Source organism: Streptopelia decaocto (assembly GCF_964273445.1).
Source record: "Streptopelia decaocto genome assembly, chromosome: 17".
NCBI lineage: Eukaryota > Metazoa > Chordata > Aves > Columbiformes > Columbidae > Streptopelia > Streptopelia decaocto.
Window position 1 is genome coordinate 6836564 of NC_138672.1, and position 12305 is coordinate 6848868.

The window sequence follows — 12305 nt, forward strand, 5'->3', positions numbered from 1 at the left end:
TGTGTTCTGGGGTACGTGAGTGGGTATGTGGAGCAAGACAAGCCAGTAACCCCCAAACAGCCTTAAAAGTAAGTCCTGAAACATGTTTTCAGAATTTGGTGGTGGAAAAGACCCCAGGAGTGAACCTTACCTTGTGTTTTCCTGATGTATCCCAGAAATGATTAGCCAAGTCTTTAAACATAGTAAGAAGATACATCAAGTACTGGCAGCACATGTGAAGACTCATGTTTTGCAAGGAACAGTGCAACCGTTTCACAGTGACAAAAAGTGTCCCCCAGACCCTGGGCCTGGCAGACCTTAACCATTCATCTGACAGAAAATGTAGTTGAAAGAACAAAAATAAGGATGTATCAAAGTTTGTAGCCAAGCAAAGGAAGAGGAGGAAGAGCAGTCATGGCAGGTGAGGACCAAGAGAGCCTGGCTTTCTCTCCAGTGTGCTCAGGGACTGGTTTTCTCCTGTTTCCATTTTTGCAATATGTCATTTGCTGCCTTCAGTGTAGCGTCCTCCTAAACAGATACCACAGGTTTGGTCAGCAGCTTCCAGCCAAATCCCCTTTCCCTTCACTGCAGTCATCGTTTACAGAAAAATCCCATTCTCATTCTGGAACATCACAACCATCTGCAATGCCACCACTCAGGCTCTAATGCATTTCTTCTTGCATTTATCTCATTAAACCAGCCCTGATTATTACTCCCACCCTCAACTCCCTTTACATTGCCACATATCTCACCTTTGCAAAGCAGAACCGGACGAAATGGCTGTAGTCATTCTTGTGTGCCGTGCAGTAGAAACTGGAGAGCGGGATGGTGGCAAGTCCCTGGGAAGGGGAAATGCGTGGAGCTTCCACTTACTGCTGGGAAGTCTCAGGGATGGGCTCGTAAATGCCCTTGGTGCCCTGTTTGCTTGCTCTGCCTGAGCTCAGCCTACCAGAGCTGAGCTCAGCTGCTGACAGACAGGCTGAGCACCCCCAAGTGATCTGCCAGCCCCGGCAGTGGGATTGTGCTGCTGGATCCCACGAGGGCACAAGCACACCTGGGGCAAACACAGCAGAGAGAGGCAGATGCATTTACCTTGTTCTTGACCATCCACTTTGCAAATCTGGAGTCGTAGGGCTCATCGGAGTCGGGGACATCGGGGACGTCGGATTCTGCAGGAGAAGCACAGCGGTGTGGAGGTGGGGGCTGCTGCCGTTTGCCTCAGCCAAGCCCCAAACCCACGGCCTCTGCGAGCTCGGAGGGGAAACACGCTGTTTGTTGTCCATCCTGCTTTGGTGGCGCTTTATGCAGGTTTCTGTCCCTGCTGGTGGTACCACTCCGAGCTGCCCCCACATCCTCAGCCCTGCTTGAGCAAAACTGCAGCCGCACAGACTCACTGAACTGGGAGATGTCTGCCACCAAGAAGTATGTGCCCTCGGGGACAATGGGTTTCATCCCCACAGCATCCAGGCTCTGCACCAGCCAGTCTCTCTTCTTCTGCAGCTCCTTGGGAAGCTGGATGAAGTAGCTTTCTGGTTTCCCGTAGAGCTCGAGCTCCCTCTGGAAACCCTGAGCCACGGCGTCCTGCGAGGAGAGAGGAACCTGGTGGTAAGATGGTCAAGGCCAGCTTGAGACCTGGAGACTTCGCTCTGATGCAATTCACAGGTGATGAGGGAGCAGGGGGGGATTTCTCATGGCAGCAAGCCAAGCTCTCTGCCTCCAGCCCCCCCCCACATGCCCCCTTGGATATGCCAATGCAAAATAAAGAACATACCGCAGGCAGGTTGGACTCTCCCCTTCCTCCCAGTCATGGGGTGACTGCAGGGAGAGGGGAAGGAGCCTCTCCAGGGCACTGCACATGACCCTGTCTGTGGCTTTCAGGTCAGCCATGGGCAGAAGGAGCCTCTCTCACCCCTGCTTTTGGGGTTTGGGGATTGCAGAGCCAGTTGCAGTCTTACCTGGGCAACTGTGGCACAGTGGTACACGGAGTTTTGGTGCACGGTACGGATGTGCTGCAGGAGCCGGTTGGGTCCCACCGTCCAGCCCACCTGTGGTCAGGAGAGGAGGAGGAAAGTGAGAAGTTTCTGGGTGCCTGCTTGGGGTCCCCTTTATTTTCCTGTGCTGGCTTCATTGTATTTTCAAAACAGAGCTATCGTAAAGCAGCTTGGGTACTTTCAGACCCTGAGGTTCAAAGCCGAGCGTGCAGCAGGAGTGTCCCCAGTGCCACGCTGTGGCAATGGGATCCCTGCCCTGAAGTGAAAGGACGGGGATGGGGAGAACAGAAGACGCCACACAGGGGAATTCACCTTCCATCCAGTAACACTGAAGGTTTTCCCAGCACTCCCAATGATCACTGTGCGGTCCCACATCCCTCGCAAGCTGGCTGGCAAGGAAACAAGAGAGAAATGCTGATGGCGGAGCTCAGCGTCCTTGCTTCTGGTCTATATTAATAACATGGTGAGAGCTCTTTGCCCACCATAACCCATGGTGAACACCTGTGTTCACAGCACATCTTTCACCTTGATGAGCCTCAAAGCACATCCCAAGCAGGCAGCCAGGTTTCTCAAGTGCATCTCTTTGTAATTGTTTTCATACACATGTACCCAGCCCCAGTGGTTCCCAGAGGTGCCAAGCACCATCACCCTGCAACAATGACATGCCCAGTAGAGCTGTGCATGCAAGCAGCCCGTGTAATTTCCAGGAAAGCCCAGTTAAACCATCAGTTCCTTCCCTGAAGATGCTGTACCCGGAGGAGCCACCCGAGCTCAGCCGAGCCGTCCTCCGTACCGATGCGGACGTGCTCCTTCCCGTCGTACACCAGCCACTCGTACACCTCATCGCTGATGCACAGGACGTCGTGCTTCACACACAGGTCTGCGATGAGCTCCAGCTCCCCGCGGCTGAACACCTGCAGCGGGCAGGGAGCGGAGCAGAGATGTCCCTGCGTCTCTGCAATGGCTGCAGCCCTGCCTGCACCGCCTCCCAAATCAGGGCAGGCAGGAACTGGCTGCAATGGTCTAATGGGGCAAAGCCACTGCTGGCACAAGCTTCAAACCACCAGAAGCATGGGCACAGTGTGCGTGAGCTGAGCACCCCAGCTGCTTTCAGAGCCAGCCACAGCAAGGCCAGAGGTGTTACCTTGCCCAGGGGGTTGTTGGGTGAGTTCAGAACGATGGCTTTTGTCTGTTCACTGAATTTGGAAGCCAGTTCAGCTGGGTCCAGCTGCCAGTCTGCACTAGACATCAATTTTCCATCTTTCGGAGCTTTCTAGAGAGAATAGAGGAGAATCTTGGCTTGCTTTGCTACCTCTATGTGTTGCTTACCATTCACCTCTTCCCTCCTCAACTGCTTTGCTCCCACCCACTCACCGGTCTCAGTGGGACAAACACGGGCAGACCACCAGCCATTTTCACCATCGGCTCATAGCAGTCGAAAAAGGGCTCAATGATTATCACCTGGAAGAAAGGGACACATCAGCGCTCTCCTGGCCCTGCTCAGACCTTCCCTGAGGGGTGCAGAGAGCAATGGGAGGGACAGGTAGTTTTAATCCTTGAATTACTGTAATGAAGAATCTGCATGGCCTGTGGGCAGTGAAGAACACCACTTCTCAGCACGGAGGGGTTATTTTGCCTCATGCAGAAAAGAGACAATGCCCTGCAGCAGATATTTTTTCCTTTGGATGCTCAGATACTGGAGAATGGGGATAAAACCCTTTCTGCTTTGGAAAAGGACAATAAAAGCCAGCCTGCAGCTGCTGGCAGAGCCACAGCCAAGAAGGGCTCTCCTGGGGGAAGGCTGCCTGTGCAACAAGCCCAAATCTTGGGTTACCTCGTCGCCTTCATCAACGAAAGCCTGGAAGCAGCAGAAAAGCGCCTGGTATGCCCCCACAGTCACCATCACATTGGTCATAGGATCCAGGTCTCGTCCAAGCAGCTTCCCGAAAAACTGAGCGAGGACCTTCACCAGAGGTGGGTGGCCCTGTGGGGTGAGAGGAGGGGTGGGAACAGGGTTGCAGAAGCCTCCTAAATCATGGATGAGCCCTTGGAAGGGTGACTGAGCATGCAGGGCATCTTCCAACCCAGCTGCTTGAAACACCCTGGTAAATCGGGGTGTTACAGCCCTGGGTGCGGGGGGCACGGGCTGAGGCTGGGTGTGTGTTTTGCCTCATGTGGTTTGCCCCATTTATTGGTGCCTGGTGAGCCCTGAAGTGGCCAAGGCTAACGGGGAGTGAGGGGGGATTGCCGAGGAGGGGGTCTGTCCACGCACGAAGGCACGGGTGTACTGGTGCAGCGCGTGGTTCTCCCCGCTGAGGGCTCTCACAGCTGCCTCCGTCAGAAAGTCCGGGGGGGGAAAGTCAGGAAAACCCTGGCCCAGGTTCACCGTGGAGTAGGTGGCAGCCAGTTTGACAAGCTCCACCCTGGAGGAAAGAAAGGGAGAGAAAGAAAAGCATTTACAGTGGGTCTGAGCAGTACACCCTGCTTGCCAGCGTCCCTTTGGCAGTGAGCGAGGTTGGTGTCCGTCCCGTGGAGCCATCCCGCTGCTCACAGCTGGATGGGACCAAGCACAGGTCATTTCAGACTCGCTTCAATTAAAACAAGCACGAGGCATGATTGCACTGGGGGTGGTTGTAATTTGTACTGGAAGGAAACAGCCGTTGTGGTGTCTGGGTGCACGGTCACAAATGAAGCCGCTGCTGGGCAGACCAGACCGGGCAGGAGAGGTCTCTGGTTTTCAAGCTCATATCAGTTCTGTAAAATTTAGCATCTAGACCCTGTGAAGGTGTAAGCGGGAAAGGCAGGCTGGACTCAGCGCTTGGCTCAAACAAGAGCCGACTCACAGGCAGTTTGTAGCTTGAAACCAGGCACAGCAAGGCTTTGGGGAAAGCCCATTTAAATCTCCTCTTCAAGCATGCAGTTTTCCCCATGTCTGTACCTTGCAGGTTGGGAATGGCATTTGCAGCATCCCATCGCCTGCCTCTCTGCAGTCCCCTTAGGCTGGGCTTGAAGCAGATGCCAGGCTGAAGCCAAACTGGGATTTGGGTGCTGCTGGGGTCATTCGGGTGGACAGGACAGATGGGGCACAACGTGCTCCAAGGTGCCTTCCCGCAGGATGGTGCGGGACACCTGAGACAGCACAAAGTTCGAGCAGCAGGTGCAGAGCTGAGCCAGGGTAAAGCCTCCCAGGACAAACCTATCCTGATGTGTTTCCTAAACAAATGTGAAGTAGCTGAGGGAAACCGTGCTGCTCTGTGCTGTGTGGCTGCAGCAGAGTCTATCTGGTGTCAGGCTGCCTTAAAACACATCTATAACCAGGGTAAACCAGGTATTCTCTTAACTCACCAGATATTCTTATCTATTCCCTCCAGCCTCCGAGCTTGCACTGGCCTTGACATTTTTGCCTGCAAAGAGAGAGAAAGTGAGTGAGTTTTAAGCTTTTACTAATGGCAATGGGGTCACATGCAAAGGGGACGTGGCCTCCCAGGTATATTTTTCCCAATAGAAGGTGTAACCTTCAGTATTGCTTCATGGGTGGTTGCTGACTGAGCTCAGAGCAGTAGCGCTGATGCAGTGGATTCTGGAAGAAGCTTCAAACACTTTTTATGAAAGACCAAACAGACAAGAGCCAGCAGAGGAGGATGTTTCATTTACAAGTTTTGACAAGAATTGAGAAAACAAATGGACAAAAGAAGGGTGAGTACACTCAAACCTCATTTTCAGTTGGAATAAATCGTGGGGTCAAATGAGCTCAGCCAAGCTGTAACAGCCAGGCGAGTGACCCCAGCTCTCAGCCTTCCATCGCCTCCCTTGTCCTCCATCAGAAGAACCCTCCTACAGACCACAAAATATCCCCTTTTCTTAGAAGAAAAAACTTTCTATTCTACACTACTCAAGAGGAGTAGCAGGAGTAGTATTTGATCCTACTGGAGCCCTTGGTGAAAGGAGTTGCTCTAGAAGCCAAACAAACCCCTGGTTTCTGCACCTGAAGTTCATGGCAAAACCAGACAGCAGCTGGGGCCAGGCAAGAGGGGAGCACAGCGCACGGGTCAGTCAGATGTACGGAGGTACCAAGGCACTGTTCGCCTGACATATCTAATTTCCATGTGCAACCCAGCCAGGGGGAGTGGGAAGAAGGACAATAGGAAACATTGAAGGCAAAATCGTCCTTCCAGTCAGATAAGCACAGTGGGAGAAAGTCAGATGTGCTCGATGGGGAATTTATCACAAGGATGATGAAAAGCAGCAGAGGCAGAATTATGTGACACGACAGCGCAGGAAAAAGGTAACTAGACAGCAAAAGGACTGGAAAATAGAGAGAAATGGTGCTCAATGTACCAAGAACAGCCAGCGTGGGGACATGAGGAGGGTTTCTCTGAAGCAATGAGCTGAGAAAACAATCGTCACCACAGCAGATAAAATGCATTTGAACAGGGATGAGGAGGGCACGTGAAAGCAGCTGAGAGGTGAGGTGCAGAGCTGGGATGTGAAGGGACAGGGTCTGTGCTCTGCCAGGATTGTTGGGGGGATTCCAGGTCAGCCCCCTCTCCCGGCTCAGCTGCGGCGTAACCCCCACTCACCTGCTCAACTCTGCCGTTCCCAGAGGGCCGCACCACAATTTGAAAAGTGCCCCAAAGATATTTTGCGTTGAGGTCTTTGGATTTTTTTATCCAGCTTCGACCGTCTCTAGGGATCTTTGCAAAAACCTGGCAGAGCTATCTGTGTTTCAGAGGGCAGCGGCTGGACTCTGTGCTCCCCGTGGTGCCGGCAGCTGGCCAAGGGCGAGCAGAAGTCGCTGCGTCCCCAGGTCTGTGGGAGCCCCACTCCTCTCCCCCAGCCCCCTGCTTTGCTCTTGCTGCACAAGCTCATGGATCTTATCATCAACAAGACCCAGTGCCTGAGCTGATTTTGGTGGGAGTAGAAGGATTTGTGGCTCGGGAAATAAAAGTTAGCTGGAGGTGAAACATTTAACAGCTCCTGGCCCCAGTTCAGAGAATTTAATGGTATTGGCAAGTGTGATGGGGGTAGGCTGGAACAAAGTGCTTCAAGCCTAGAAGTTCCCAGCTGTGAGGAAAGGCCTTTCAGGAAGGGAAATGACAAATACTTTCTTCCTTTGATGTTCCCTCCATCCCACCCCCAGCCTGAATGATGATGCCATAGGCTGCTGCGCACCAGGCTGGAGAGCAGCACAGGCTCGGGGCCACACGGCCCCCAAATCTGTTTGAGCCTGTTCTGCTCCCCAAACTGAACTTTGTGTTTCTCCAGCTGCAATCTGTCTGAGTCCCAGCTGCACATTATTTCCTTGCTCTGCATGTTTGCATCTCCAAGAGGGATGCTGATATTTCCTAAGCACTTTGCAACCCAAGAGGCTTTAGCAGACAAGACCATGAGATGAGGCAACCCCACAATGATCTTTCTTCTGTATGAAGGATGCTTATGAGATGTTCCCTTTAAGCAGGCCACGTGGAAATACGGGGGTACAGAGGAGATGGCACCAGTGTGGGTTTTCCTGACGTGTCCTGTCTGCCACCGCTGCCCAGTCCATCTCCTGGGCTGTGAGGTCCCTCAGGACCAGGCTCCCGGCCAGGAACAGTCACGCTGGGCATTCAATACCTCGCCGGAGTACGAGCTATATCCAGCGCCGCTCTTCCTCTCCAGCAAGAAGTGACGCAGAGACGGTCCCGCTCTCCTGAGCATGCCACGGCTCCTGCTGTCTCACTGCTGTGGCCACGGACCTGCATTTCCCCCAGACACAAAGCAGAGGGTGAGATAACCATTCCATGGGTGCAGGGGCAAAGCAAATGCTCCATGTACCCAGGGACGAGGCAGGTCCAGACCCAAAGCTGTGGTTATTCTGCCACAGCAAGGAAAAGCGGGGAGCGAGCTGCTCTGTGTGTTGTCACTGCTATGTCAAACAATGCCAGGACTGTACTTTGTGCCCATGACACACAAAGTCAGGATCATAAGGTTAACCATGGCCTCTGCCTCCTCTCCCTCCAGTTCAAGTTACCCCCACTTTCCTCTGCACTGGGAGAGTGGTACAGACACCAGTGAGAGGGTGTTCTCTGGGAATTGGGTATTCAACCTCAGCTTTTGTTCGGTTTCATTGATCCAGGTATCTCTCACCTCTGCCCTTCCTCCCCTGCAGCACCTTCACCTTCCCCACCGATGGGGCTGTGCCTGGGCAGGGCTGCGCGGGCACCCGGACCCTTGGGCCTGGCAAGTGAAACAAGGGGCCTGAGGGATGTGCATTGGGCAAACCTCCTCTGCACAAACCCATCCCTTCCTCTTCCTGCATGTTCTTAAGGTTACAAAAAAAAATCAAAGCAAGAGTGCTGCTATTTTTGAGAATCTCCAACCTCTCAGTTGTTGCCGCTCCAGGCTGCTTAATCACAGGTTTTATTCTGATTAACAAGATGCCAGCTTCCATCTCCAAAGGGATTTTGGTGTTTAATTTTCCTTCAAGGCCCCAAATTAATTTATTTGCCAGATGCAGCCTATTCCTTCACTGCAGGTCCCCTCAACTGTGTTACAGCATTGCTAACCGCTAAAATAAGTAAATCTTTTGTTAGGCACTTGAGACAAAAGCAGTGAGTTTGGAGGATGCGTGCACCTTTATTTTTACCAGCTGTGGATTAATTTACCTAGCTGACAAAAAAGAAATTAAACTGTGTTTGAAGCTGGCCAGCCCACAAGTAAGTTCTCAGTACTGCTGGGTGCACTTTCCGTCATTATGCGAAGAATGTGTGTCCCCATTGCTTGCAGTTCGTGTTATTTCTAACACAAGGGCAAAGCGACTGCCAGCTGAGACCAGTGGGGTTTTATAGCTCTTTGGCCAGGTGGGGAAAAAAACAGCACAATTATGGAAAAATGGGAAGGCACAGCAGAATATTGCTGGGGGCTGCAAAATACCCACCTTGTCCCTGTGGTGGGACAGCTGCATGTTGGGGACGGGTGCTGAGAAGTGGGGGGATGCTGCTTTGGGATGCAAAGCAAATGAGCGCTGGAATAAGGGGATTAACCCTCTGGGTGACAAAAGTGTGGCAGCAAAAAAGGCTTCACTGGATTACGGAAAACTACAGAGCTGGTACAAGAGCTGGACACACGGCTCCTGCAGAGAGCTGGGTCGGGAGCTGCTGACCCAGGCTAGGGCAGGGGGCTCTTGCCTCACCCCCCCAGCCCTGGGCAGTATTTTGGAGTGGGGTCAGACACCAGAGAGTCAAAAACAGTGGGAAGGGCTCAGGGAGCCTCTCACCTGGGCGGGCAGTCAGGCCGTGCTGTACGAACGCTCCAGGGGCACCTCTCGCCGTGGCGGGGTGCACAGGACGGAGCGCGCTGAGGATTTCGGAGGTGACAGCCGAAAGGTCACTGCGGGGACCTGTTGCTCACCACCTCCTGCCCTCCAGCCAGCAGGCACCGGCCGTCTCCTCCGTCCCGGTGCTCGCCAAGTACCTCCCCAGTGCTGTGCAGCCAAAAGGCTTTGAGGACAAGGGCCCCCTGACCCCATCACACCGTGGGGCGCGACACCATAATGCACGAATGCAGCAGCCAGCAAGCGTGCACATGTAGGCACAAGGCAGTTCCAAGAAGGGATGGTTTGGGGTAAAAACTGACTTACATCAAGCTTGGCCACGCTGCCTTACGCTGCGAAAGTCCAACACAACCGCCCCGGCTGCATTTGCACACATGCCGCTCTCTCCCCGGCTCCGAAATGCTGCAGCTGCAGCTGCGACTTCCTGGGAGGAGCCGCGGAGGCTGCAGGGAGGCAGGAGTCGAGTACAACACTCGATGGGGAAAATCGTACCGGGCAGGAGGAGATGACCGGTTGCTCTCTAGATCACCGGGTGAGGGAGGCGAGGGCTTTTGGGAACAGGTCCCGTCCTCCTGGGGGCAGAGCTGCCAGAGGACTTTGGCTGCCTGGGAAGATATCTCAGCATATTTTTTCAGATGGAGGCTCATACTGACATCGTTATAGCAGGATAATTTTTGTGGTATGGCTATAATTACTTTGGCATAGCAATGACGGGGAATTTCCTTTGAGTGGAGCCTTCAGTCTTTTGAAAAATGATTTTTTAAGTCAGATACTCTCAAATATTTCACCCTGTAGGCTTAATATTATTAGAGAAAAGAATGGATCACAGGTACAGAGGGTGAAGGCATCAGCATTAGGTTCATCAGAGGATAATGCCCAAATGTCCATGATACAACCTAAAGCAGGATCCTGCAACATCATCCAGCCCCTGGGCTGTGGATGGGCAGGGGGACACCCAGCAGCCTCCGAGGGGAGATTCAGTGCACGGATGCAGGAGCTGAACTCTCCATCGGCCATTTGAGAGGTGACAATTGCTGCAGTGAGATGTAGAGAGCAAATTGTCCTCTCCCAGCTTCCCTCTTCCTTTAGAGACAAAGCTTTATGTGCACCGATGAATCAGGTTGTGTAATTACCGTCTCCCTTTCACAGTAGGAAAAACTGAGCCACGGGGAAGGGGAGCGGCGGACGTCTGCTGTGCCAGAGGTTCCCGAATTCTGACAGCTGGTTGTGGTCTCACATCATCCCTGTGTGACTAAACAGGAGGGAATGTCAGTGCAGGCAGAGGCAAACTCTTTGTTTTCTAAACTTCTGTTAAACACTGAAACAAACAGATGGGAGGAAAACTTGTGTTTGTATGAACGTACAGGGCACGTCCTGAGCCAGCGAATGGCTCAGTGCCATTTTTTCCTCCCCCCCTGCTTTCTTCGCCCTCTCCTCCGCCAGCCTTGCAGAAAGGCAGACAGTTTTCTGTCAGGTCCGTGGGTTGAACGGGCTCAGGGCAGGTGGGTGTGAGTGCTAAAGGTGCTGCAAGGAAATAGAGGACTGGGTAGGGCCAGAGCAGAGAGGAGTGGGGACAAAAAGGAATGGACATGAGCACAAGCCCCCACCTTCTTTGGCAGGATTTGCCCTTTATATTGGTTCAACAGTAACATGTAACTTCGCCTTAATGTCCTCTTGAAATTCAGCAGAAATTGGTGGATGATATGCACGTGGCCAGCGAGGAAGAGGACACTGCCTGGCCTTCTGGGAGCTTGTGCTGTGAAACTCAAGGAAAATTAGGACCCTCTCTTTCTTCAGGTCATTTTAATTTAACAAGTGCATCTAGACATGAACAATTCTTCATAATAACAGTTTTTTTAAAAAAAATCCAGCTACTGCAGTGGTCTGATAAGTGTCTACATCATGTCCCCTGGCAGAAGGGACCACAGCTCCCCTGGTACGTGTCCTGTGGCGATGGCTACAGGAGGATGCTAAAACCTATAATGTTCCTAGAAAGCCACACATATTCTTATTTTACTACAGCAGTGATCACTGGTGTATACAAGTTAAAATTGGCCGCACTTAACCACTCAGAACTGCCTCTTGTACATTAATGACATTATAATTAATGCCTTTGAACCCTCCTTTATGAAGTTTTTTAAAAAATGATGCTGCCCAGTGTCCTCCAATGAGTCAGCAAATGAAAATAACCATATAGTGAATCAGCCTCTTTTTTCAGGTACCACAAAATTACTGTTGGATATATCCTCGTAACACATGGGTGTTACTATTCCTGCTGCAAGGAAACAAACGCTGTGTTTTTCAGTGGCCTCAGTTTGGTGAACTGTTGTTAGAGAAATGGGACAGGGTTTTCAAAATATTCCACTTTGGAAATGTCACCTAGGTTGGTTCTTAAGGAAAAAGTGTAAAAGCTGTAATTTAAGTCTCTTATTGTTAACTAGTCTTGATGGTGATATTAGCTGTATCCCCTGTTTTTTATTTGAGGCATCCAGCGAGATGTTCGCCAGACTTTCTTCACTGAACTGGTCCAGGTGCCTCTATTCCCTAAATGGAGTTGATGTCACTGGTTAAAAACTGATACAAGGTGACGTCGGGGCATTTTTAACCCTTCTGTGTTTCCACAGCAGGGATACCAGCCTGAATCAGGGCCTGGAATTATCCTTGTTGGCCCTGGCTTTCCTCTCTGTTCTTGCTGAGGGACAGAGGCTGTGAGACTGAGTTGCTGTACATAGAATTATGTTAAATTAAATCATAGAAGCCTTGATGATGAATGGGTCATAAACCATAATGAAGAGGTAGGGCTTTTTTTTTTTAACAGAAATAATAATTCTGTACTCCAAAGTCCTGCTGTCCCTCCACAGCAGCTGAAGGCACTCGGCTCCCCCACCTTTCCCTTCGCCTGCCCAGCGCTGAGGCTGGAATCGTGGCGGCCCCTTTAAGGTGCTCACCATTTTGCGCGCTGCCCTGCACCAAGATGGCGCCCTCGCCCTCACTTTCTCCTCTCCCTCCCCTCATTACCTTGC

The 12305-nt window shown here is 52.0% G+C and overlaps 1 protein-coding gene across 1 annotated transcript; it reads right to left on the reverse strand.

Annotated features, from left to right (window-relative positions):
* Window positions 1-200: 200 nt before the first annotated feature.
* Window positions 201-9703, reverse strand: KYAT1 (kynurenine aminotransferase 1). The gene is made up of 14 exons (XM_082067586.1): window positions 9589-9703; window positions 7584-7705; window positions 5316-5374; window positions 4243-4393; window positions 3805-3954; window positions 3345-3431; window positions 3115-3243; window positions 2764-2884; window positions 2283-2359; window positions 1935-2024; window positions 1374-1560; window positions 1072-1148; window positions 732-818; window positions 201-507 (listed from the first exon to the last, which is right to left on the reverse strand). Exons 2-14 carry the CDS (start codon window positions 7665-7667, stop codon window positions 439-441), a joined length of 1368 nt encoding a protein of 455 aa, XP_081923712.1. The 5' UTR covers window positions 7668-7705; window positions 9589-9703; the 3' UTR covers window positions 201-438.
* Window positions 9704-12305: the final 2602 nt, after the last annotated feature.

Excerpts from the sequence above, each read along its gene's own strand:
- KYAT1 (XM_082067586.1), bottom strand. The coding sequence starts at position 7,667 with ATGCTCAGGAGAGCGGGACCGTCTCTGCGTCACTTCTTGCTGGAGAGG. Across the intron at positions 1,149-1,373 it reads GGCAGACATCTCCCAGTTCA|AATCCGACGTCCCCGATGTC; the intron begins GTGAGTCTGTGC and ends CTTCTCCTGCAG. Across the intron at positions 508-731 it reads TCCGGTTCTGCTTTGCAAAG|GAGGACGCTACACTGAAGGC; the intron begins GTGAGATATGTG and ends GTATCTGTTTAG.